Raw genomic sequence first — 27,090 nt, 5'->3', positions numbered from 1 at the left:
TTACTACCACTCTAGAGACAAGTACCCAAAGATACTGGTCTTGTTAGAGACTAAGTAGGCCAAGCTGTGGGACCCAGCCTTAGAAACTCAGAATCCTGGACCATTGGTATCTGAACCCTAACACACAGTCAAATAGATCTCATAAGTCCTCTCAATAAACACGGAAATTGAAGCCCAGTGAAGTAGAGAGACCTGCTCAAGATCACCTCGGGTCATCACAAATTGATCCTGGGCACCATGGAGACACAGGAAGCCTGGCACCAGATTGATTGAGATTTTACTTAAAATCACACAATTCCATGATGGCTGGTTTAAGCTCCATTTTGAAGGTCAGGGAATCGCAGTTCTGGTGGCTGTTATCTACCACTGGAGCCATCCTCAAAGTTTAGTTATAAGCATTATGGGATTTCCCCAGTAGGATCACCCAGAGACTGGCCTAATGCAGTCATGATCATTGTATGTACCTGCCTGGGATGGGACAGGCGTTTATCAGAATGAATGCAACTGATCACTGGTATCCTATAACTTTAATAAAAATTGACCATAAATCACAAAATGGGAAATGTTTAAATAAAAATACTGCTGGAGGTGACCCAGACACTGGGAGTTAAGGGGTAGGATAGGGCCCACTTGCTCATAGGAGGCCCCAGTATGTGGCAGTAGTGAGAGTCAAGTTCAGCTGTCTGGCTCTTTTCAGATGCACCCCAAGTACAGAATGAAGTCCCAGGATTAGAAAGGCCAAGGCTAAGGAGACATTTTGGATTGATCTTTTGGATTTCCTCTTCTAGTTGCCAGTCTCTGCATTCTAGAAGGTTCCAGATGCCTAGCTGATGAGGGCTCTTGTCTAGAAGCTGTTGTGGACTTTAATTGTTCTATGATACATGTCCTTTAGGTGCCTTTAGTCACTGCAAAGTCACCTCCAGGTGTGTTTCTTCAAAGCCAAGGCCTTAAGGTGGATTCGTCTTTGTTCTTCATGATTGGAGGCTGTGGCAAAGGGTGCGAATGAACTTGTTCAACAGCCACGTGTTTTAGTATGGCTGAGGCTGGAAAGAAGAAGACTACATTCCCTAGACTCCCTTGCAGCTAAGGAGGGGGTTCTGACTCAAGTTTCCATCAACAGAATCCCCTGTAGATATGTGTATTTGGGACCTGAGTTAAGTGGAGAAAGGCAGGCCTCCAAACAAGCACTTGCTGGTGGGGACGGTGGCAGTAGGAGCACAGTTCTCCTGTCAGTGGCTTCCTGCAGATGCAAGCAGCTTTCCTGGTTATGATAGATATGGAAATATGACAGCTGGGAATTGTTCTGGACATTCAGCAAACACTGCTCCTTCGGCCCTTTGAATAATTTTGCAAGCCATCAGGGGGCTGGTAATAAATCCTTGTCTAATTAAGCCAGCTGGCTCTTGTTTCTGCAGCCGAATTCTAAGCAAGAGAGATGCCACATCTGAAAAAGGTTCTAGCCTGCAGCCCCTCCAACAACTGCTCTTCTCGGCCTCTCTGCATTCTAGTGGGTCACAGAGACCTGGCTACTGAGGGCCCTTGTCCAGAGCTGCTGGGGACACTGATAATTCAGTGACGCTGGTCTTCAGGTGTCTTTAGTTAATGGGCTCTATTTCAGCCTCTGTGGAGCCCTTATTCTGCCTCTAGGCAGTGGACAGGAAAGTGACATGGTAACTTAACATGTGCGCTCAACTACTGGGGCCTTCCAGACGCAGCACTGTCATCTCTGACTTGCAGACCATGGCTACTGGCCATGTGCACTGTGGGCTGGGATGAAGAGTTAGGGTCATATTTTAGCCATAAGCATATGAGGATTGTGTATGTCTTTTAGGCTGCCAAGTACTGGCCACATCTGATAACATTCCAAGGCCAGGGTAACTGGACAGGAGAAAGGCAGAAGGAGGGAGTCCCCAGGCCTTGAGGGGATGGGGATGAAGGTAAGCGGAAGCTGCCCTGAGAGGCCATGCCAAGGGCAGGACCACAAAACATCAATGCTGAGAGAGAGGTTAAGAAACATGGAACACAATCTCCATGTCACAAGACAGGACGAGGCAGCTGGAGGCTGAATCACCAGCTTGAGGTCTCAGAATGGCCATGGTAGGCTCATGTCCAGGCCTCCCATCTGCTAGGAAGGGCGCATGCTGGTGGTAGTGGCCCCAGGAGGCACTGGTCCTCCTCCTGAGCCTGCACTAGATGCGGACAGTGTTGATTCGCAATGGCTGGACATTCTTGCCGTTGGCGTGGCTCTGGCCTGGGCTGAAGTAAGAGCAGAGCTTGCCAGGGAACTTCTCACGGAAGGTATAGAGCCAGGACATGTCGTCAGCATTATAGAAGATGAGCAGGCCCTGGTCGTAGTCCAGGAAGACACCCACCTTGTCAAGCTTGTCCCGGACATTGAGCCGAGTCCAGGGCTCTGTGCAGGCGCTGTACTGGTTGCCGTCGTGCATGACAATGCAGTAGAAGCCACGGCTTGGCTGGATCTGGATGCTGCCCTTACGGCTGGCCGCTTCATGTGCCAGCCCGATCACCCATTGGGTCTTCTCTGCCACCACCACCTCCCAGTAGTGGACTCCACTACTGAAGGCCTCAGAACCAAGCACTGACACCTCCACGTCGAAGCGCTTTGGTGAGTCTTGTAGCGGCTGTGGGTGTAGGTTCCCATAAGCCACGATGGTGCAGTCATCAGACAGGATCAGGCGCTGGTGGGCAGTGCCTGGGTCCAAGGTCAGGGCAGCAGGCACTGCAAGGTGTGGAGAATGGACATATCAATAAAGAGAAGGCTATAGTGCCTCCTCCAGGGAAGGGTTGGGGCTCAAGCTCCCAGGAAGGCCTCTGACTTACTATGAGGCCCTGAATAGAAGCCTGACCCCTCTAGGTCTCATCTTCCCACTCTGTAAAATGGAATGGATACTGATTAAAAGTCTGCTAACTTTACACTCAGCTGCAGGCAAGCAGGAACCAGGCTGCCTAATAACTGCTGATGCCTGCAAAAAGATACAGAGTGACCCTTCTACAGATATGGAAGGTCCAGAGTTGAGGAATTTCAGAGCCAGAAGAGAGCATCAAGATATCCAGGTGCTACTGACTCCTAGATTTGGAAATTTTCAAAGAGATTTACATTTACTTTTGACGCAGGTGGGATCCAGGATATAGACCCTGTGTGAGAATGCACAGGACAGTCCTACTGTAGGTTTGCTTTTGACACAGGTGGGATCCAGGGATGCAGAGCCTATGTGAGAATGCACAGGACAGGGGCTAGGAGTTTGGCCTAGTGGTAGAGTGCTTGCCTAGCATGCACGAAGACCTGGGTTCGATTCCTTAGTACCCCACATACATAGCAAAAAGCTGGAAGTGGTGCTGAGGCTCAAGTGGTAGAGCCCTGGCCTTGAGAAAGTCCAAGGACAGTGCTCAAGCCCGGAGCTCAAGCCCAGGACTGGCAAAAAAAAAAAAAGAGAATGCACAGGACAATCCTACTGCAGGAAGGACTAGCTCATTGTCCAGCTCACCAGTGATGCCCAAACATCATGTGGATGGAAGCTTTCATATAGACCTGAAACCATAGTCTAATTCTATTTCATGTGCAAATGTGAAATAAGTTTTCAGTTTTAATATACATCAAGAATCAGTGATGCAACTACCATACTAGAGGAAGGCTGAATTGTTTGTTTGGTTTTTGGTTTACAGTTTCATTCAGGATTGTCTGCCTTCATGGTAAATATATCTCCCAGGGCAATATCTGTGGGAGAGACAATGTCCCTGTACCTGTGGCACATGAGGTAGAATAGTGTTTGACCTACAACAATAAGTATCTTGCAACACTGTTACATTTTCCAGGGTGGTTCTGAGTGAGTTTCTACACAGTGAAATACACCATTAAAATAATTTCCATCTATTTCTATCGTTACAACACACATATATACACATACAATGGTATATGCATATGCACTGAAAATTGTGCCAAGGTTGTATGACCTTGGAGACATTACAAATGCTTTGAAATGAAAAGTATACAGTGTGTCTGGAAAAGCCAAAAAGCACTAATTCCCGGTGGAATCTTCTAATTGATAGAAAGGAAAACAAGGACACAGTAAAGGAAGCATGACTAATCTCAGATCAGCCAACACCTGGCAGAGCCATAGGCAATCTGGCCCCAGTGCCTTCTACTGGCCCACCTGCTTCAGGCCCCAAAGCCTTGCTCACACTCTCCCCCTACTCTTTTCTGCAATTGTGATTATCCCACCAGGTTCAATTCAAAAGGTTTGTGCTGCCCAGAAGGCATGCTCCTTGAATTCTAGAGCTTTCTTTGCCTTGCCTCTTCCCTAGCGTGGGGCATCATTTCTGTGTTCACTTCTTACCTCATTTGCACCAGGAATGCAAGCACTGTGGAAGTCAGCAATGCTGCGTATCCACTGGCCAGCACACAGTCTGCAGGGGCAGGCCTCCAGAAGTGCTCACTGACAAGTTGACCCTTTCATGTTGGGAGGAGGTACATACAGCTGGGGTCACCTGCCTGTGGGCTGGCCATTCCAGCTTAACAGGTCTGATCTCAAAATTTCAAGAACCTTTATCAAGATCTCTGTTTACTCTTTCTCTTTATTCCGATGACCAGCCGGAGCAGCCGAGGGAATCCTGAAATTCAATATGTGAAGCCTGGGGTGGCCATTTCCAGCCCTGAGCAAGACAGAAGGGAGGAGTGGGCAAACGGGATCATGCCACAGTTCCTCAGAGTGAGGGACTTTTCTATCCAGCTCTCTGCTCTTTCTTATCAGTGGGAGTAGGAGTATGAGGACACCGACTGGGACTTTGCTCTCTCTGAAATACCTGTGTGGTGGACTATTCAACAGTGAGCAACAACCAGTGCCTGACTAGTGCTTCTGTTCCAACATCTGCTAACAAACTGGCGACTGAGAGATCTGCCTCTTCCTGTCAGGGGTAGTAAATGTAGCTTTGCATTTCACAGGTTTTTCTACTGCTCTTAGAACTCAGAGGGCTATATGGGTACAGCCAGTCCTGGGAATAAAGTGACATTAAAGAAGGAGCCTGGAGAAAAAGACAGTGAGTTCATGGATGAACTGCCTGTGGTCTGACTGGTCACAGTGCATCTGGTGAGCATCAGAAGGCCCCGGGCATTGTGGGAAATTCCCATAGGTGGAGAGAGAAGGAGTGTGTGTGTGTGTGTGTGTGTGTGTGTGTGTGTGTGTGTGTGTGTGTGAGAGAGAGAGAGAGGGGGGGGGAGGGAGGGAGAAGGGAAGGAAAGAGAAGGCACTACAGAGAGGAGCCCCTGATCAGGCAGATGGGAGCAGCCCTAAGGCAGTGCCGTGTGTCTGTAAGCAGAGGGGAAAGGCTGAAAGGAGCAGCAGTTCTCAATGCTGGGGAGACTGTGAATCTTGTATCCCAGGTCCCCTGGATGGTATAACACACAGATTTTGAGATTTAGGATGGAAGGACCTGGAAGGACCAGAGGAAGACTGGCAAGAAGGCATGAGACAAGCCTCAGACTCCTAAGCCACTGTAGATCAATATAGGTCACTTCTGGGCCAAATGACTAGTGAGGAAAAGTCTAGAAGGTACCAGGTAAACAGGAACCTGACACCACCAGTCCTGCAAGTGAAGCAGGGCAGGGCCTTCTCTGGATAGGACTCAATTCCTTAGAGGCCAGTCTCCTAAGGAATGGGGCCTGGTATTCTAATAAGACGGGGTGTAGCGTGGCTCTCAGGGGCCTTTCACAACCTAAAGGGTGAGTCTGGGATCTGACCTCCCACTTCATCAATACGAGAGGGTCCAGTTTCTCAGATCTCCCCTTACCCTCCCTAAGTCTACAAAAGTAACAACCTTCAGACTGGAGAGAGCGAAGCCAGTCCCCAGAGCCCATCATTCACCCTCAGGAGACACGATTGACCTTGTGAAACTAGTCCCCTGGGCTTATCATTTTCTAGGTTGGAGCTCATTTTCTGGTTGTGGGACTCTAAATTCATAAACACAAAGGTCTGGTGTGAGGTGGCCTGTTTGCTCTCCGGGGATGTCCTTTCTTGAAGCCTCTCTGAGACCTCAGGCTACAGAGCATTCAGGAAGAATAAGGGCTGGTGGGGACCTTAGGATGTGTTTGTTTCTCTGTCCTGGCCACCACCCCCGCAGCAGCAAAAGCCCTCCCAGGGCACAACCCAGTATCACTACTTGGCAGCTAGTGGCTTGTATTTCTTTGTTCTCAAGAACTAACTGGACAGGAAATGTGCAGCTCTCTTTTCTCCATAGGCCTTCCCAAAATCTGTTCCCTGAAGCCTTCCTTCCACCTTCTCGGGCCTCAGCTGTATGGCAGGATCAGGCATCATACAATTCCATACCTGCTAGTGAGAAGGACCATCAATACAATCCTGGGAAGCACAAGTTATTGCACCTCATTTTTTTAGAAGGAGAGAAGACTGAGGATCTCAGCATTCAAGCTGCTCTGTAAGCTGAGGACTGGGTTGGAACCCCAGCTAAGTCTTCTCATATCATGTTCTGTCTATTCTGTGGTCCCAGAAAGCCTGTTCCACAAGACTAGGGGAAAATCCAATGATTCAGGAGAATAACAAGAAGCAAGTACTCACTCAGTTACAGGATTATTATCACAAATTTTAAAAATCAATTTAAGTTTCCATCCCTACCCTGTGACTATCCCTGTTGTACCAATGAGGAAACTGAGGCTCAAGCTGGGGTTGCTTTGCCTTTGATCATCAGGGCAGGTCAAGAACCCACTGGGAGTCACCCATGATTGGATCCAGATGGGCAGTGGGAGGAGTGGCAGGACAAGCCGTGTCAGGTGACCTTGGGACAATGGGCTGCCTGGCTGGGATTTGTGTCTGGGAGCTGGGCAGTCAGGCCAGGCAGACAGGGGATGGCAGTGGGAGGAGGATTGAGAGACCTTGAGGAGTGATGGTGTTGGAGAACAGGACAGGTGCTCAGAGGGGCCTACAAGCCACCCAATAGGAAGTCCAAGCTCTGGGGGGAGGGGACAGGAAGCCATTAGAAGCCACCGGCTGGGTCCCAGGGGTACCCCACCCATCTGGTGCTGACAAAGGAAGGGACCCAGCAGGCAGCTACAGCAAGCTGATGTCCCAGAGGCCTCTGCTGTGCACAGGGTGTTTGGGGCATACCCTATGCTCCCTCAGCTCTTTGACCGGCAGCATTTTCTGGGGCAGTGGTCTCAATTTTGCTTCCCAAGGAACATTTGAGGATGCCAAGACACTTGTATTTGGTGAAATGAGGCACGAGGTCCTGCTAAGCAGCCTACTGTGCACAGGACAGCGCCCTCCAGGGCTCCAAAGGCAGCGGTGCTGAGGCTGAGAGAGTTGCTGAGGCAGAGATCAGCAAGTTCCCTGTGAGCTTGCTCACTGATGAGGGAGGTGAAAAGGAACTGGCATCTCTTATTCAGAGGAAGAAACTGAGCTCGGAGGAGGAAGGGCCTTGTCCAAGGCTGTGTGAAAGGTGAATCAACTTCACCCACCACTATTCTAGAAGCAGACGCAGGACTTGGATCCACTCTTCATTCATCAACAAGCCTTGACCTTGCTAGATGATAAGGCTGAGTCAGCCCCAGTTCCTGATAACCCCTCAGAGCTCACAGTTCCAAGACACAGAGAGAAGTACAGAGACAGACGGACAACAACAAAATAGCAAGCCCACAAATCCAGAAAAGCTCCTCAAGAGAGAGGATTACTAACTAAAAAAACAGCTGGATGCCAGAAGGCTCACATCTATAGTCCTAGCTACTCAGAAGGCTGAGATCTGAGGATCATGTTTTGAAACCAACCTGAGCAGTAAAGTCTGTGAGATTCTTTTCTCCAATTAACCACCAAAGATCTGGCTATATCTCAAATAGCAGAGCACCAGCCTTGAGTGAGAAAGCTACGGGACAGTGTGTAGGCCCTAAGTTTAAGCCCCCAGACCAGCAACACACACACACACACACACACACACACACACACACACACACACACACACACACACACACACACACACACCTAAAAGACAAACTTGAATAAGAATTGGCCAGTATGTCTGAGAATGGTGGAGAGGGATCCAGGCAAAGGGAACAGAACGTGTAAAAACATGGCAGAAGACTACAGACCACTCAGTGCAGTAAGTGTGATACAGCAGGAGGATAAGAGGTTAGGAAGGCCCATTGTCTTAGAGGGCTTTTAATGCCAGGCTGAGGTTCCTAGACTGCTGCTCTGAGCTAGGATGAAGCAGGTGACAACTAAGACAGAGAGCTCCTAAACTATCTATCTACTTGGGGCCCAGGGATGAGCAGAGAAGGGAGCCTGGGATTCTTGTCTCCCTAGCTCATCCCACTGGGTCTTATGTGGAACGCCTCAGAAATGGGCCCTTCCTTAGCCCCTGCTCCTTTTGTCAATGGGGGCACAAAACTGAGTTGTAGAACTAGAGACTTCCTTTCATTTTGATCACAGTAGAAGCCACCTATCAGAAGAAGCCTGGCACCCATGGAGACACCTCAGGGATGGGGCTCAGAGGCTTGTGCCTCTAGGTGCTTGTGCCTCTAGGAGCTTAACTCTGAACATCTTAGGGTCCTCCATACCCCATTCACAGCTCCATCCCTCAAGCTTCCAGCCTCTATTTCAAGCATCAACTATTCTGAGCTTCCCTGGCCCCTCCCTGTCCCACCTTCAGTCTCTTGTTGCACCCTCTGGGCTTCCATGGTACATGTTAAGTCCCTTGTCATTATCCAGTCCCATTGGACTTTGTCTACTGGCTTGTCCCCTTTGATTCCTCTAGGGGGTTCTACCTCTACGTTTGTAGAGTGAAAATAAATCCAGAGAGGTGGAAGAACTGTGACTGCTGTGTGACCTCAGGAAGCCAGTGAGTCTCTCAGAACCTCCCTAGTTGTCCCTTGACCCCAACTAGTATCAGTGGAGGTGCATCTGTACTTCCATCTAGGGAATGGGTATTCTAATGGAACCTGTCTTATGTGATGGCATTTGCTGAGCAGGGGGTTGCCCAGAACAGACTGTGGGCACAGCAAGGCACTTTGCTCATATCCCAACCTAACCCATCCTGACCAGTCATAGTTCACACATCTTTCTGGGCCCTCTGAGGGCCAGCAGGGAGGGCCTCACCTGGGTGGATATCCTGGAACAGAGATTTCCAGATGGTGTACTGCAGGGGGCCCGTGTACTTAGAGGTTGGGAAGTCTTCGTATGTCAGGTTGGTCTCGTGGATTTTCCCCTTGAGTCTGAAAGGACAATAGATAGACAGTTCATTGAGGACTGGATTCCTTCCCTCTGTGGGGCCCTGTGGCCAACTTGGGGGGCACTGACAAAGGGTGAGGTCACTAGTGAGACATCCACAGACTCAGATGCAAGTGTCTGCTGGTACCACTCCTGAACTGCCCAGCCATTACCCTCAGTCTTCTCATCTTTCACATGGGCACTAGGCTAGCTCCTACCTTCCAGGCTTGCTGTAGGGATTCATGGCATAATGTACACTGAACGCTTAGCATAGGGCTTGGCTTATGGCCAACATCACACCCTTGATATATTGGTAATCAATGTTGACCCCAACAAACTAATAACTAAGGTTGTTGTTGTTGTTTGGTTTTTAACCAAAGGCAGCTGTGTGTGTGTGCGTGCGTGCGTGCGTGTGTGCGTGTGTGTGTGTGTGTGTGTGTGTGAAACCTGGGTTTGATTCCTGCTCAATCACCTTGTTGAAGGGCCTTAATCTCCTGATGTGGCATCTCAAAGCTCAGTTTCCACATGCATGAAATGGGGTTGACAGTGGTAACTACCATTAAGAAGATTATCAAAACACATTATTATTCTATTGTTATAGAATACTACATCAACACAATTGTAAATGATATGAATATAATACACACAATACACTGATTATAAGTATAATAAAATAATTTATCTTATGTAATATTAACAGCATACATTATATATAGAATAATATAAATAAAAGCCCAGCTTCTGGCTCATAGCAGATACTTCTTTCTTTCTTTTTTTTTTTTTTGCCAGCTCTGGGGCTTAAACTCAGAGCCTGAGTATGTTGGACTTTTTCAAGGCTCTACCATTTGAGCCACAGTACCATTTCTAGCTTTTTTCTGTGTATGTGGTACCCAAGGAATCAAACCTGGGTCTTTGTGCATGCTAGGCAAGCACTCTACCACTAGGCCAAACTCCTGGCCCCAGATATCTTATAAATGATTGATGAAGGCATGAATGGATGGATTCTCTATTGATAACTCCAGCTGCCTGCACCCTAATTTCTTCCCATGGGCTGGGAGAGGCAGCTGGTGGTACTTACCGCTCAGACAGCGAAGCTACCCCTGCCAGAAAGGTGTGCCGGTCCGTTTCAGCCAGCCGCTCCTGCAGGATCTGGGCGCCCTCCTGCACCTTGCGTAGCTGCTGGCTGTATCGCTGGACCTTCTGCTCAATGTCAGTCAGTGTGCGGGCCGTGTCGGCCTCCAGCTCCTCCAACATGGCCTTCTGCCGCTCTCGCAACAGCCTGTGCAGGCGCTCGAAGGCCTCGCCAATGGTGGTCCGCAGGCTCTTGGTGGAAGACTGGGGTGGGGTAGGGGACAATCATCAGAGATGATGGCATGGGACACAGGCACAAGTGGACTTGGCACAAACCCCACTGTGTTATTCTCCAGTGATAGCAGGAAGCCAAGAGCCTCAACTGGCAGAGGGATATGAATAGATAATGGCACCATCACGAACAACTGGTACTAGCATAGTAGGGACAGCACATAGGTCCATATAGTTCATTAGGAAATGAATAAAATGGTCCAGGAGAGACAAGACCGCTGTGGAGGAAGAGATGGAGAACGCTGCTTTGGGGGTAGAGGGCCTGGGACACTCAGCTGGGAGAAGTAGAAAGAAGATGCACTCAGTTTAGGGATAGAATGTCGTGTGTGTGTGTGTGTGTGTGTGTGTGTGTGTGTGTGTGTGTGTGTGTGTGTGTGTGTATCAGTACTGGGGCTTGGAAGTCAGGGCCTGGGCACTGTCTCTTTTTTTGCTCAGTGTTGGTGTTCTGTCACTTGAGCCACAACTCCACTTTCAGCATTTTGGTGTTTAATTGGAAATAAGAGTCTCACAGACTTTCCTGTCCAGGCTGGCTTTGAGCTTCAGTCCTTAAATCTCAGCTTCGTGCACAGCTAGGATTAAAGGCTTATTTAAGTAAAGTCTTTATTTTTCACCTTTGGCTCAAGAGGAAATAACAAGGAGCTCACAGAAGTCAGAGAGCTTCAGAAAGTCACAAAGTGCTAGGCAAACCTCACCTTGTCCTGCTCCCCCTGAGACCCCAAGCTAGATCACGAGGACCAGAGTGGGCCATTGTTAGAAAAGGACAGCATGGGGCCAGGAGTTTGGCCTAGCATGCACGAAGACCCAGGTTCGATTCCTCGGTACCACATATATAGAAAAAAGCCAGAAGTGGTGCTGAGGCTCAAGTGGTAGAGCTCTAGCCTTGAGAAAGTCCAAGGACAGTGCTCAGACCCTGAGCCCAAGCCCAAGACTGGCAATAATAATAATAATAATAATAATAATAATAATAATAATTTGGGCCGGGAGTTTGGCCTAGAGTAGAGTGCTTGCATAGCATGCATGAAGACCCGAGTTCGATTCCTCGGTACCCCACATACACAGCAAAAAAAAAAAAAAGCCGGAAGTGGTGCTGAGGCTCAAGTGGTAGAGCTTTAGCCTTGAGAAAGTCCAAAGACAGTGCTCAGACCCTGAGCTCAAACCCAGGACTGGCCAAAAAAGAAAGAAAGAAAGAAAGAAAGAAAGAAAGAAAGAAAGAAAGAAAGAAAGAAAGAAAGAAAGAAAGAAAGAAAGAAAGAAAGAAAGAAAAGGACAGCATGGCCTATATGCTTCTCTGCTTAAGGTCACTGTGGGGCCCAGGAAGATGGAGAGTAAAGGACACAGGATTTGGTTTCCTGTAGCCTGGGGAGAGCTCCAGCTCTGGGACTCCTAGCTATGGCAACATCAGTAACGTATGAACCTTTATTTTCCTATCTGTGAAATGGGTAGCAAAATGACATGGTAGGGGATGGAAGCGTAGCTCAGTTCATTGAGCACTAGCCAATGAGCAAAAGTATCAGGTACTGAGTTTGAGTCCTGGCCTCAGGGTGGGCGGAAGGACAAGGCAGGGGTGTGCTGAGGACAAAGTGAGGGGTGTCCATCAGATGAGAGACATGGTCCCTGGCATGGAGAAAGAGCCTGGTTATAGCAAAGGGATAGATTCTAATGCACCCCCAGGAAGTCTGCATAGCTCTGAGCGGGACGTCTATGAGGGTGGACAGTGTCCCTTGCGGGTGGATGACAGGCAGAGGGAACAGCGTAAGGAAAGTTGAGAGGCAGGCGACACCGGATACGGCAGCATGTGGGGCCTGCCTCTGCAATTTCACTTTGCAGGATTCTGGCTGGCAGTTCATGGAGTCAGACACCCCACTGTGTTCAGTGCCCAGGGCTCTGCGGGAGGCTCCACAAAGGCTCAATTAGGGCCTGTTCCCTCCTGTGGTGGCTGCTGGCCTGCAGGAAAAGCTGCTGGCAGAGGGCCAGCCTCCCTGCGCATGCCCACCCAGCCGGCCAGGCAGACAAAGAGGGGGTGGAGGAGAAGCTGGGGAGAGACAGCCAGGCAGTCACAGCCTCCCCCTGGCCCCTCACCCAGGGAGAGCTGAGGCCATTGAGGGCAGGGAGGATGGGGCTCGGCCTCCCTTCCCCACGCTCTGAAACTGCCCTCCACAGGCCCCCAGATCCCCCTCCCCACAACCAGTCTGGCTCCTCCCAGCCCATGCTGAAGCAGTGTTCATCCACTGGCCACCCCTTGCAGATGCAATATCTATCTTGGGGGACCATTCGTCATCTAAAACTCAGCTTGGAAGCTCCCTCCTGAGTTGCCTTCAGGGAAGTTAAGATGTCCCCAGGGCCTGACTTAAAAGTCTCTTCCTGCATGGTCCTGCCTATCCTGGGCAGGAATGGCGTCTTCCTCAGTCCTGTCCCCAGGGCCCATCCCAGGGTCTGGCCCAGGACTGTCCATCAGGAGCTGCTGAGTGGTCAAGGAGAGAGGGGGAAGAGTCTTGAGCAACGTTGTGACCTTGCCAATAAAACTGGGGTGGCTCACATCTGTAATCCTAGCTATCTCAGGAGTCTGAGATCTGAGGATCACAGTTCAAAGCCAGCCCAGGCTGGAAAAGTCTGTGAGACTCTTTCCTCCAACTAACTACTGGAAAACCAAAAGTGGTACTGTGGCTCTAAGTGGTAGAACATTAAGCTTGAGCAGAAAAAGCTCAAGGACAGTAAGCCCCCAGGCAAGCCCCGTGACCAGCAAAAAATAAAAAATAAAAAGAACAGTTCTAAGCTGGCCATCAGCTGCTTATACTTGTAATCTTAGCTACTCAGGAGACTTGAGAGCTGAGTATCTAGATTCAAAGCTAACCCAGGAGGGGGGGGGGGCAGCTGGGAATCTGTGAGGTTAATTAACCAGCAAAAAAGGCAGAACTGAAGGTATGGTAGATTCTTAAGACTCTGTGCTGTCATGAAGGTAACACTGTTGTGGTGAAAATAAAGGGAAAACACAGTTTTCAGCACAGAGAAAAACCGATTCTAGTACATACATTCTAGGTTAGAGCTACCCTGCCCCAGACCCTGTTTTTGGTGCCTTGGCTGAAACAAAATAAATAAATAAAAAACAGCCAGCAGCTGGGTCTGCCACATCACTGTAACATATGGAATCTGGGGTGGGCTCTTTTAGAAAAAACACTCTGCCAAGAACATGACACCTTCAGGGCCGACCAAGGAAAACATAAGAGCCAGAGGAGGGATCCCAGACAGGCCCCCAGGCCCCACCACTGGAGGGCAGGCACGACAGGAAAACCAGGGAGGCCCCAGGTGAAATATGGCCTCAAAACCTCCATCAGCATTTCTTGTATAAATACACTGGTCCAGACAGGAAGCAGGGCTGGGGGAAATGGGAGGGGGGGCCGGCCCCACAAGACCCCCCAGAGGTAGACAGATGGACAGGAAAGCAGGGCAGGAGGAGGTCAGTGGAGAAAAACAAAAATGTGGGGGTGGGGAAAAAGAAGCAAATGCTCCTAGGGGTGGGGTGGAGAACAGACCTGCAGATCCCTGCTCATTCAGAGCTTAGTCCGCATCTCCAGAGGGGTGCAAAGTCACCAGACAGACAGGGAAACTGAGGCTTTGAGCCACAAGAAAGCTATAGTCCCTCTGCTTGTTTCTCATAGGCTGCCCACTGAGGGTCCTGCTGGAAGGCTCACTGGAATGTTCTCTGAAGAAATGTGTGGGATGACCTCCCTGAGACCTCACAGTGGGTTGGTGGTCATGCTGGGACACAGATCTGGGTTTCCAATGGCTTCTCCAGGGCCTTGGATGACCTCTGGCGCTCCTCCAGCTGCTTACAGCGGAGCCAGCCATGCTCTACACTATGTGTAGCTCCTCTGTTAGGAGAGGACCCCAACCCCCAGGGCTCCCTCCAGTCATGGCCTGGGGCAGTCTCCACTGTACAGAAGGAACATGGAGGGCCCAGAAAATTATTCGGTTTACCCAAAGTCACACAATTGGTGGCCAGATTAGAATTCACAGTTTAAGGAAAAAGCTCCCTCCCTCCCCAGCATGGTAGCCAAGATACTGGAGGGTCTTGCCCTGCTTTTCGGAGTCTGTATAGCAGGGCTGGCTTGGACAGAACATGCTCATAGTTGGCTTGTAGGACGATGCTGTGCTTAATAAGGGGAGAAAAAGACCTTGAGGTTTATAAATGGTCGCTGGCCACAGGCCATCTTCCATTCCCAAATGGGAGAAAGAGACTCATCTTTCACCCAGATATCAGAACTCAAATCCTCACTCCCCGCTTCACCCTGAGGTGGATTCTACTCTTTATTTTCATCTAAGAGCTTTGGCATACTTCTCCCATGCCAGCTTTGGCACTGACTGACAGCAAAGTCAAGTCTCTAGGTGGGCCCGTGGCCACGCCCCTCTTCCCCAACTGGCCACGCCCCTCGAAGCCCCGCCCCCTGCCGGGCTCAGCTACCTTGGTCTCAGCCAGCTGTCGCTTGAGCAGTTGTAGCGCCTCAGTGTGCTCCCGCTCGCTGTCCTGCAGGGCCTGAAGCTGTTCCTTCAGCTCCCTCTGAAAACACACACACACATACACAGGTCAGCATAGGAGACAGGCCACACGGGACCTGGGATTCCACGGTGATGGAGAGCCCAGCCCTGCTCATCCGGGGAGCACTCTCCTGCCCTCTCCTACCCACATCACCCCCTCCTCCTTACAGTTCAACCACCAAGTTCTAGGACCCATTCTCACTTTCATCAGGACTTTTGAAACAGTCTCCTCTCTGGCTGTTCGAGCTTTTGGCCTCTCCAATTCCACACAACTTCTGTACACACACTACCCCACCCTGCCCTAGTCACTGGTTCCCCATTACACCTCGCACCAAAGCTCACAGCTACACTCATCACTCACATTCCCTGAGCACACACCTGGGCCAGCACTGCTCTCAGTCCTCAGTTTGTGCTCATTCCTTAGAGCCTCTGAAGCTCTAAATTAGGGAAAGGAAGGCACACAGGCCAAGAAAATGGCATCATTCCTGGAACTCTAGCAGCCATCTTGGGGTCATGAGGTAACTAGAAATATGGAAGTCGCAAGCCAGAAGAACAGAAGATGGAATCTGAAAACTGTGCTCAGTGATATGTAGAAATCTGGGTCTTGGGGGTGGGGGGAGAGGAGAAGGAGGAAGAGGAGGAGGAGGAGGAGGAAGAACATAAGGAGGAGGAGGAAGGAGAAAAAGAGGAAGAGGAAAAGGAAGAAGGGGGTAGGGAGAAAAGGAAGGAAAGGAGAAATAAAAAAGGAGAGAGGTAGGGAGGGAGAGAAGGAAATAGGGAGAGGGAAAGGAAGGGAGTAGGAGGGAGGGAAAGGGGGACAGGCAGGATAGTGTTTGCCAATTTCTATGGTGTCAGTGCTCCTGCCAAAGCAGTCTCAGTTTGTCAAGTGTGAGGTCACTGGGTGCAGTCAGGAAGAGATGTATACAAGCAGCTCTTAGGAGCTAGTACAGCAAATCCAGCACACTATAGCCCGGATCTTCTCCTATGCACTTGCTTTCTATGAAAGAGAAAGATGTCCACATAGAATCCAGCTACTGGTCAGGCCATTTCCAATGGATCCCTATCGTCTTGGCTGAGTGAAGAATGACTGCTTTTCAGGTTCCCAGCAGCCTTAGGTCTGTGCAGCTTGGGACTCCATCTGACTGTGGGGAGATATCTGAGGTGGGCCAAGTGCTACAATCCCCATTTGGGGGTTCCTGAGTTCATATAGGGCCCAGGCCGACAGCTTGTCAGCATTTGTGAAAAACAGTTCTGGAGGCTACTGTGCCTCACACTGCTCTGGCACCCAAGGGACCTGGACTCAATGAACGGACTGGCCTGTCCCTTCCTCCAGGACCCAGGGAGCAACAGAACCCCCATTCATTCATTCCATAAAATGAATGTGCTGAGGCCCCCTTGGGCCTGCATAGTGCTGTGCTAGAGATGGGAACGGGGATAAGGGACAAACCCCTACCCACAATGCAATGCTGCGTGCATGAGTTGAGGGAAAGATGTGAACCCAGACACAGGGAAGTGAATGTTGGACTGTGTTAGCACACCCCAGACCAGCCTCTCCTTACTGAGGAGATGTGCACCCTACCTCAGTGAAGGTACAGTACCCCACTGACAACATCCTAGCCAGAACCAGGAACTTATCCTTCACGCATCCTGCCCCAAGTCACCTAAATCAGCCATCTTGTGTGGAATGTGATCCCTTCTCTACACAATGGCCGCTGGTTCAGTTTTCATACCTTCTTTTCTGGACTGCGGTGCAGCCTTCTTCCTGTCTTTGCCTTCTCCCTGCTGTTCTAAGCCCCTGACATAGCAACTGGAGTAACAAATGTGAAAAGGCTTCTCCCTAACCCCAGTGCCTTTCTTTCTTTCTTTTTTCTTTTTCTTTTTTTTTTTGCCAGTCTTGGGCTTGAGCTCAGGGCCTGAGCACTGTCCTTGGACTTTCTCAAGGCTAGAGCTCTACCACTTGAGCCTCAGCACCACTTTTGGCTTTTTTCTATGTATGTGGTACTGAGGAATCGAACCCAGGTCTTTATGCATGCTAGGCAAGCACTCTACCACTAGGCCAAACTCCTGGCCCACCCCAGTGCCTTTCTGCAGAGTTTCCACTGTCTGGGAGAAGGGCACAAGACCTTAGAGCTATGCTCAAGATCTGTTATCACCTGCCCCAACCTTTACCAGTCTTCTCTCTTCATCTATATCTGCACTGTTCAATATGGCTGCCAAAAACGCAGTTGGCTATTTAAATTGCTGTTACTTAAAATGAAGGAAAATAGAAAGCTCAGTTTCTTAGTTGCAGTGACCTAATTTTAAGTGCTCAATAGCCACTGGGGACTAGCAGCTACTATTACCAGTTAGTGCAGATAGAGAACTTTCCAACGTTCCAGAAAGTCCTTTGCATAGCACTGTCTTGTAGTGTTCGCCTCTGGCCTTTGCACACACCATACTCAGATGTTCACATGCATAATTTTCTCCCTATCGTGGAGCTCACCTATATTAAGATATAGAAGAAAAGTCCCTCCACTGAAACTCCATTTCCTCGACTTCCAATGCTGCCTCGATTCCCCTATGACCACACTGCCTCCCACTGCTGTAGGATGCTTTCATTTTAATTTCAACATTATTTGTCAATCTCCCCTACTAGGACCTGGGCTTTTAAGGGTAGAGACCAGGTCTGAAAGGTTTTCACACTCTCAGTACCTAGGACAGGGCCAGGCACAGCCAGAACTCTCACTTTGCCAGAGTGAACTTGCCTTTAGAGGAGGCAGGAAGGGCTGAGTCCAAACTCCCCTCTGCTGGGTGTCCGGGGAGCCAGTTATGACAATCAGATAAGATAGGAATGGGAGTGACAGCTTAGCAAGCTGCTCTTACAGGACAGGGCTTAGGAGGCAATCTGTGTTCTTTATCAGCCTTCAGCCATGGCTCTCCTTTTAGGCTAGGTTAGGACATGGCTAGCTCTGCCACCTTGTGTCCCTGGGATCTCACCTAACCTCTCTGTCCCTGGCCTGAAAAAGGACATGGAAGTGTTTATCCTCCCAGGACACGGAACCTGGCATACACAGATGCCAGGAAGATGGGGTGGTCTTGATGTACATAAGGTTCTTCAAACACTTCATGTATATCCACGGGGCCCCTGCCTGCCTTCTCAATGGCAAGAGCAGGAAGAACAGGAGGGACCATCTGTTCCAACCCTCCAATTGCCAGGACAGGAAACAAAAGTCCAAGAAAAGGGAGTAATTGGCCTATGGCCACTCAACTCACCAATGTAGAACAAACTGGAAAGTCTACTCCCAGCAGTGAAGCTGGACAGGAAACCGGAATCTGCTAATCAACTCCTTAGTGACAGAGCTAACAGAGGAAGGACTCTGTAACCACAGTCATGGAAGAGGCTCGGGATCAGAGGGGCTGGATGGAGGTGGACCTGGCTTGTGGGGTTGAATCTCCTAGGTTTCTCATCACCTAGTCTGACAACAATCCAGCTATTTGCATCTCATAGAGGGAGGAATTAAGGATCAGAGAAGTTAGGCAGCTTGCCTGGCTGAGGCCACACAGCCAGAAAGAGACCGAGGCAAGACTCTGAGTGACCTTAAAATCACGTTGAAAACTACTTGGCCTCTTTATCTGTCAATGAAGTCAACACAGCAATGGTTTCTGAGCACTCACTGAGCATCAGGCTTTGTGCTGGTCACCCTGAGATTTGAAGAGTTTGTTGAGGTGGCAGAAACTCAGATATTGAGAGAAAATTGAATTCTTATGGGGGGGGGCAGTCTACCAAGTCATCAGTGGGTCATGCTTGTGACACTTATCCCAAACCTCAGTTTCTCCACATATTATGTGAGGCTGTAACAGCACTGGGTCCAAAGGACCATGACCATCAGATGCTTTACTCTCTGACCCTGCATGCTGCACACACTGAGCTCAATCCGTCGAGGTCGTGGTCACTGTCACCATAACTATATGCAGGGCCTGTGAATTGGGAATGCATGGAAGATGAGCTTTACTTCCAATAAAAGGATGGGGAAGGCAGGTAGCAGGACTCCTTCAGTCTCCAGCATGGGCCAGGCTGTTTCAGGTGGGGAAGACTGGTTGGGCAGGAAATGGATGGGCTGGGGATTGCCAGAGATAGGAATGTGACAGGTGGGTGGAGTAACTAGCTGGAAAGGCCAGCTGGGATGAACTAGGCCAAGGTAGAGATGGCAGAGGGCCCAAGTACCAGCTGGGGAGAGATGGTCTCATCAGAGCAGGGCAGGGACAGAGCTAAGGAACTATGAGGAGACACATCTCAGAGGGCAGAGTGAACATACAGTTATACAAATTTGTCAGCTGCAAGGCCCTGCTATTACCACTAGTGTGAAGAGACCAGGACTGAGCAGTGACCAAAAGCCAGGACTCAAATGTTTCCAAAGCCAAGGCTAGGACTTCCCTACTCTTCTTCCTGGCCCAGGGGGACAAAGCTGCTGAGGAGGATATTTCAGCTCTGGTTTTAGGGATTTTTCTTATTTCAGTGGCGATAATATGAACTCTGGAGTCAGAATACCTGGGTTCGAATTCTGACTGCGTGATCTTAAACAATCGTTTCTTCTATCTCCAGGCCCAGCTCTTATCTATCAAATGATGACAGGGACCCTTGGGCCATAATGCCAGAAATCCTCACATGGTGAAGGCGACTTTTTCTGTCACCTCATCTCCTGCTGTGCCTCTGGATCCTTTGGAACTGCACAATACCAGCTGTCCTCTTGCCCCAGGGCCTCCCTCTATCTGCATTTATTTTGGGGGACCAGTCCTGGGGCTTGAATTCCAGGCCTGGCCACTGTCCCTGAGCCTTTGTGCTCATGGTTAGCACTTTACCATTTGAACACAGCTCCACTTCCAGCTTTTTGTAATTAACTGGGGGATAAGAGTCTCAGACTTTTTTCCTGTTCATTCTTCCTGCCATTCCCTCTTTGCCCTTTGCAGAAGCACCCAGTGCACCTCCTCAGGCTTCGGTTGGGCACACCTCGGTTCTAACAATCTAGCAGTGTAGGATCTGACTCTCAGGATCTGAATCCCTTGGGGCCAGTGTCATACAGTTCTGAATGAGGTCTAACTCAGAGCTGGCCCTTAACAATCACGGAGGAGTATGGGTGGAAAAGATTTTTTTTTCAGTATTAGTTTAATTTTTGTGCCAGTACTAGCGCTTGCCCTCAGGATGGAAAGACTTACGTGAATCTCTGAATCCAAGACAGAGCCCTTCTCAAAATCTTCCATTCTACACCCATCATCAGTGGATGTTCAGGTAATAGCTCAGAGTCAGGAGCTGGTGATAATGCTGTGAAATCAACTTGGACTGAGTGGGTACACAGCTTTGTGAGACAATCTCCTCATTGGTAATACATGTAGAGGGTCAGCCAGATAACTCCTGCCCTTTCTAATGGTTAGAGTACTGATGAGGAGGGGCTTCCCAGTCAGACAAAACCAGTAGATCCCAGCTCTTTTGCCTACTTGCAGTGAGATCAGTGAGGCTTAGGTCTTCATCTGAGTGAATGGCGCAGATCCTCATCCACCTCTGAATACAAGGGCTGTTCTAAAAGGATTTTTAAAAAATGCCTATCGCATAGCACCTGACATGTAGCTAAGTGCCTCATGTAGCTTACATTTTAGAGCTATTATTGGGTCATTGTCACCAGATCATTTTATTCCTGGAAAAAAATCATCTCAAGGTCCCCAACTTCAAACCCCACTTTCTATTTTATAGTCTACGCCCAGCCTGGCCAAACTGGGTATTCTTGGCCTGGCTACCCAGATGCCTGAAGAAGAAGGAGGTGGAGAGGTGAAGAACCAGCCCTAGGAGGGTCTCTCCCCACACTCAAGCCATCGTCACCCCATGAGACTGCTGTATGTTCATAGACTTTGTCCTCTCATGACAAAAGTGACAGCAGAGGCCACTTCTCAGGATTCAGAGAACACGGCTGCCTCCCTGATCTGCCCATGAGTGTCTTCACACTTGTCATCTCTTGGGAGAGACAGCAGCTGTCTCTCCCTCTCTACACAGCAAATGTGTAGTCTTCTCTGGCTCCCATTTCTCTGTTAGGGGAAACGAGAAAGGACAAGACTGAGTCTTCCACATGCCTGGAAGAATCCAGAGCCAAGATCTGAATCCCACTGCTCCCCCTCTGCTCTTTCATCACGGACTGCCTTGGGCTTTCTAAATCATTGTGCCTAGCTTGTCAGGGCTCCCATCCAAGCCCTGTCCCTTGCTGCCTTTGTTGGCATGAAAGAGGCCTTGGGAAAGGCTCCAATGGTCACATGAGGCCTGGAGGGGGTGGTGGAGATGAATTGGATCCCCTCTCCAGGGGTCAGGAACCTGAGATGGCTAGAGAACCGGATGCCATGTCTGACCAGGATGACATCCCAGCCACCTGTCCTTGGGGTGTCAGCTGGTACTAACAGTCTGTGTTCCTAGTCTGATGCTGTGCTGCATATTCTCAAGACAAAGACAGGCAGGAGGTTAGAAGACAAATCCCCACTCCCAATCCCTTGAGGACTCTGCAGAGGCTCTACATGGCTCAGAAGACTGGACTCAAATCCTGGCCCCGTCATTCACCATCAGAAAGCCCAAACAAATCCATTAGCTTCTTGGCACCTGTCTCCTTATGTACAGAAGGAAGATACAACCTACCCGACAGGTACTGTGAAGGTCCAACAAGACAATGCAAGGAAAGCTCTTGGAGCAGGAATAGAGAAACCCCAAACCCTTTAGAGATAGAGACTCTCCCTTCCCTTTGCTCTATGGGCTCATCAGCCATGGGGACAGGGAGGAAGACAATAATATACACATGTTACATGTAACTTCTACACAAACATATAGTAACTATAGTCAAGGTGGGAGTAGGGGCAATTTTAATGTTTACATTATATTTCTCCACTCCCTATAGTGTGTGTGTGTGTGTGTGTGTGTGTGTGTGTGTGTGTGTGTGTGTACACTTGGGCTTGAACTCAGGGCTTCACATTCTCACTTGGCTTTTTCACTCATGAATGGTGCTCTACCACTTGAGCCACACTTCCCCTTCTTGAATAAATTTTTTTGGCCAATCTTGGAGCTTTTAACTCAGGGCCCAGGCATTGTTCTTGGACACTTTTTGCTCAAGACTAGGGCTTTGCCACTTGAGTCAGAGCACCACTTCTGGCTTTTTCTGTGTATGTGGTACTGAGGAATCAAATCCAGGGCTTCATGCATGCTAGGCGAACACTCTACCATTAGGTTACGCTTCCAGCCAAATAATAATAACAATAGTTATTATTATTATTATTTTGCCAGGCCTGTGGCTTGAGCTCAGAGCCTGAGCACTATCCTTGGGCTTTTTCTTTTTTTTTTTTTTTGCCAGTCCTGGGCTTGAGCTCAGGGCCTGAGCACTGTCCTTGGACTTTCTCAAGGCTAGAGCTCTACCACTTGAGCCTCAGCACCACTTCCGGCTTTTTTCTATATATGTGGTACCGAGGAATCGAACCCGGGTCTTCATGCATGCTAGGCAAGCACTTTAACCACTAGGTAAAACTCCCGGCCTCCTTGGGCTTTTTCAAGGCTAGCATTCTACCGCTTGAGCCACAGTACCACTTCTGGCTTTTTCTATGTATGTGGGGTGCTGAGGAATCGAACCCGGGTCTTCATGCATGCTAGGCAAGCACTCTTACCACTAGGCCAATCTCCCAGCCCCCGAATAATTATTTTTTTAAACCAGGTACAATTATGGATACATCTGACCTATACTTCCTTCCCAGGAAGGTCATTTAGCCTAGTGTTACACATGACAGTGAGGGGTTTAGCAAAGATCACTGGGCTTGATCAAGGACATACCAGGATCAGAGCCCTCAAATCTGTGCATGCATGGCAAAAGAAGGAAGACAAGAGTGGCACAGAGAAGTGACAAAGAGCTGAATCTGGAAGTCCAGTGAGCTTTGACTAGTGTCAAAGCTTTGATCAGGAGCAACTCTGACCCCAGAAAACATCTGTGGATATTTGGAGATATTCCTCTGGTTGGTTGTAACTGGTACTAAGTGGGTAGAGGCCAAGGATGCTACTAATCTTCCTACAATATATAGGGAACCTGTAGAATTACTTGGTCCTAAAGTCATTAATGTAGAGGTAAATGGCACAGCCAGCATACACAGCTTTCTGAGTTCAAAGGCAGACCTCTCAGTCTTGCCACTTTGTTGCCTCCAGGATTTAAAAGAAATGTAAGCTCTAGGCCAACTGCTAGGTAAGGTATCTGGAGACTCCAGCTGAGTGTCTGGCTTCCTCTGGCTTCAGGGCCCTGGGCCTATCCTTCCTCCCTCCTGCTGTTTCCCCATCTGCCAAGTAAATGTTGCCCCAGATGATCTCAAAGGCCTTGCCAGCTTTGAGTCTGTCATTTACCAGGACTGAGGCTCCTGCTTAGGTTCAGCAGTTGCCAGCTGCCAGGAGAGGTGGAGTGTGAGGATACATCAAGAGCTAATGAGTCCTGCTTTCCCACAAGCTACCAGAATGCAGGGGCAGATGGGGATGAGGAGGGCTTAAACCCTACTCGGGAACATATCCTCCCAGAGGGGAAGCAGCTTTCTTTACCACCAGCTAGCCAAGCCCAAAGGATAGATCAAAGCAGGCCGCTATTTCAGGTGAAACAGGTGGGGCTGGAGGGGGGATAGGGAGGACAGGAGGACACATGAGCTCTCTTGGGAGAAGACAGCCCTTACCAATATGTTAGGCATCTAGTGTAGTAGACTCAAAGCCAGATTGGCCCCATGAAAGTCCAGGTAAGAAGGGATCGTCCTGACCATGACAATTATCAAGGATTACATGATACATGGCTTACTGAGTCACAGACAGTGCCTAATGCAGGTCTAGGATCCCAGGACCGTGTGCTAGAGTGAGTCAGTCAGGTTTCTCTTCTCACTCCAGAATGAAAAACCTACACCTTCTCTGATCACCATTGGGCCTTCTTCTCCAAGTCTTGAATCACCAAGTCTCCAATGCACTCTCACATCAGCCTCTACTCTGATTTAAATCCAAATGGTTCTTATTATAGATGGACATCACCACCTGTGTCTTAATCCTTCATACATCTTGGGTTAACCTTTGATACCCAGACCTGCTATGCTAGCAGTTGGCTGATCCTAACTCTAACCCTTCTGTGAAGGGCTTAACTCTTACCTGCCCAGTATAGTCATTCCTGACTTCCCTCTACGTTCTGGGGCACACCAGACCAAGTCTTGCCCCACCGCGCCCCCAAACCTGACAGAGTTCTGCTACACCACTTAGCTCCTTATAAACTAGCCTGACAGTGGCTCCGTGCCCAACTCAGATGTCCCCAACCCGACCTCGGCCAGTAACTGATTCAGCTCTGATATCTTCAGTCCCGACCATCGCAGCCCAGCTTGAGGCAGACTCCCATCACCAATCAGTCTCTGACCGCCCAAGGCCCCACCTCCGCCCGTGCGGCCACGCCCCTCAGCATGGCCACGCCCCTCCGCACATTAAATCTGATAGGTCCCTGACCCTGTCGGCGGCTCCGCCCCTGGACGATCCTGCCCGAGCCCCGCCCCCAGGGCAGCCCCGCCCCCGGGGCAGCCCCGCCCCCGGCCCGGTCCCCGCACCTGCAGCTCCTCGAAGGCATCGTCTATGCCGGTAACCTGGTGCTGCTCGTGCAGCGCGGGCTCGTCGCAGAAGAAGCAGAGCAGCGCGCGGTCGGTGAGGCAGAAGAGCTTGACCTTGTCGTGCGCCTGGCAGGGCCGCGCGGCGCGGCGCGCGCTGAGGATGGCGTCCAGCGGGAAGGCGCTGTAGCGCTCCACGATGTTGGCCAGCTTCAGGCTGGGCGCGAGCGCGGGCTCGGCGAACGTGCGCCGGCACTCGGGGCAGTCGCGGGCGCCCTGAGCCTCCTGCCGCACCCAGTGCTCCGTGATGCAGCGGCGGCAGAAGTAGTGCTCGCAGCCCAGGCTCACCGGGTCCTGGTAGATGCTCAGGCAGATGGAGCACAGCAGCTCGTCCTTGAGGCTGCAGGCCATGGTGCCGGGGACGGCGGGCTGGGGGACCCGGGAGGCCGGGGAGCGGCGGGTCGAGCGCGGCACGCCCGGGGGCGGCACCCGGGGAGCGGAGCGGAGACCAGGCCCGTGCAGACACGGGCAGCAGCCACTGGAGAGGGAATGGGGCGCAGCCTGGGGAGGAGACGATAAGAGGACGGGGTGCAGGGTGGAGACCCGCTGAGTTGCGAGCCCGGGAGGGAGGTTTCGTGGTAGTGGGTGCCCCAGATCGGTGGGTGCCGGAGGAGAGAGGCCGAGGGTGCCAGAGGGTAGAAGATGCTCCTGGCGAGAAGGCTTTCGAGAACGGGACAGTCGGCAGGGATGAGTGCTGGGAGAAGGAGACCCGGGAAGGGGGCGGAGGACGCTGGGGGGTGGCAGTCTCCCGGCGGGGGCAGTTGGGGGAGGGGGGGGAGGCTGAAGATGGGAAATGCTGGGCGAGGAGGAAGCCAGAGCGAGTTGCCCCGCGGCTGTGACGGGCAAAGAAGAAGGGTGCTGGCTGGCGGGCGCAGCTGCCCGATCCCCGCCACGGATCCCGGCCTGGCGCGGCCCCTTACCCACGCCGGCTCAGCGGCCACCGCTTCGGTCCAGCGCAGCCTCCCAACCCGGAACCAGCCGAGCCGCGGCAGGCCGCCTGGGCTCCCGGCCCGCCCCCCCGAGGGCGGCACCGAGGCAACTCCGCCCCCGCGGCGGGCGGGGGAGAGGCGGGGAGGGGAGGGGCCTCCAGGCCCCGCCCCGCCCTCGCTCCCCTCCAGCTCCCAGCTGTTCTGCGGGAGCATCCAGGTCTCGCCTAGGCTCCTCGCGGCAGGGGGAGGGGAGGAGGAGGCGGCAGCTAAAGTGGGAGGACAAAGAATAAGGAGCGTCCTTCTGGATCCCCGGCGTGAAGATGTGGGAGAAATAATGGCCTGCATTGGAACAATCCAGAACGTGTAACTTGCCTAGAGGATGAAACTGGAGGAAGGTTCTCTGCTCAGAGCAAATACAAGGCCCTTACACTCCTGAGCTCTGGGGTCCTATTTCCCTTTCACGTTCTTAAGGAGCACTTGGGGAAAAAGACCGGAGAGAGGAATAGATGTCTGATTCCAAGGAATTCCCTTCACTCCGGAAATAATTCCACAGTGCTGCATTTCTTTGTGTGTGTGTGTGTGTGTGTGTGTGTGTGTAAGGGGGACGAGAGCAGGGTAGAGGGAGAAAGTAATGAGAGGCTTTATTTTCTGTAGAAGGCAGAGAGGAGATAAGGGATTTCTAAGCAAGTGTGTGTGTGTGTGTGTGTGTGTGTGTGTGTGCACGCGTGCGCGTGCATCCGTAAAACCAAAGATGCGAAAGAGAAGGGCACCTTGAGGGAAATGCCAGCCATTCTGTACCGTTGGAATGGGATGGGAAGGAGCTTGGGTGGGATAGAGGACATAGAGGGTCTTAGTAGATAATTCTTTGAAGGTTTTACTCTTTCATAAAGGGGCATATGATTTGGCTGGATGTTCATGAAATGCTGGAGATGCTCCCTACACTGCCAGCAAATGGAAGGCAGGGACCCTGGCTCAAGGGTCTGTGCGTGTGTGGTGTTGAGCACCCAGCAGATCGGCAGTTGAGTAACAGCAGCAAAACCCCGGATTGCAGGAGGGAGGAAACACCGGGTAGGGAGGTCACTTTATCATAGTGTCTGCTGGAGGTGAGACAGGCTGGAGGAGTAAGTACAGGAGCTCAAAATTCCCTTCCTCACCCCACCCCCAACAGTACAGAATGACTCACACTCTACCCAAAGTGCTCTTTCCCTTCCCCCATCTGTGGCTTTGCACACACACACACACACACACACACACACACACACACCCTGTCTGCCTGAAAAGCCACAGAAGACCCCATGAAATTTAGTGAGGGATTGGATATGGGGATGAGAGAGAAGAGACGTTGAAAACCGTCCCTAGTTTGTGCTTCCTCCAGCAATGTCTTC

The 27,090-nt window shown here is 50.7% G+C and overlaps 1 protein-coding gene across 1 annotated transcript; it reads right to left on the bottom strand.

The window, feature by feature from the left end:
• Positions 1 to 774: 774 nt before the first annotated feature.
• Positions 775 to 25,719, bottom strand: Trim62 (tripartite motif containing 62). Its single transcript, XM_090335301.1, has 5 exons — positions 24,720 to 25,719; positions 15,046 to 15,141; positions 10,303 to 10,559; positions 9,114 to 9,229; positions 775 to 2,740 (listed from the first exon to the last, which is right to left on the bottom strand). The coding sequence occupies exons 1-5, from the start codon at positions 25,125 to 25,127 to the stop codon at positions 2,190 to 2,192; spliced, it is 1,428 nt and encodes a 475-aa protein (XP_090191427.1). The 5' UTR covers positions 25,128 to 25,719; the 3' UTR covers positions 775 to 2,189.
• Between the last annotated feature and the right edge of the window lie 1,371 nt (positions 25,720 to 27,090).

This window comes from Megascapheus bottae, chromosome 6, assembly GCF_031878675.1.
Source record: "Megascapheus bottae isolate mThoBot1 chromosome 6, mThoBot2.hap1, whole genome shotgun sequence".
Lineage (NCBI taxonomy): Eukaryota > Metazoa > Chordata > Mammalia > Rodentia > Geomyidae > Megascapheus > Megascapheus bottae.
This window is presented reverse-complemented; position numbering and strand designations above follow the sequence as displayed.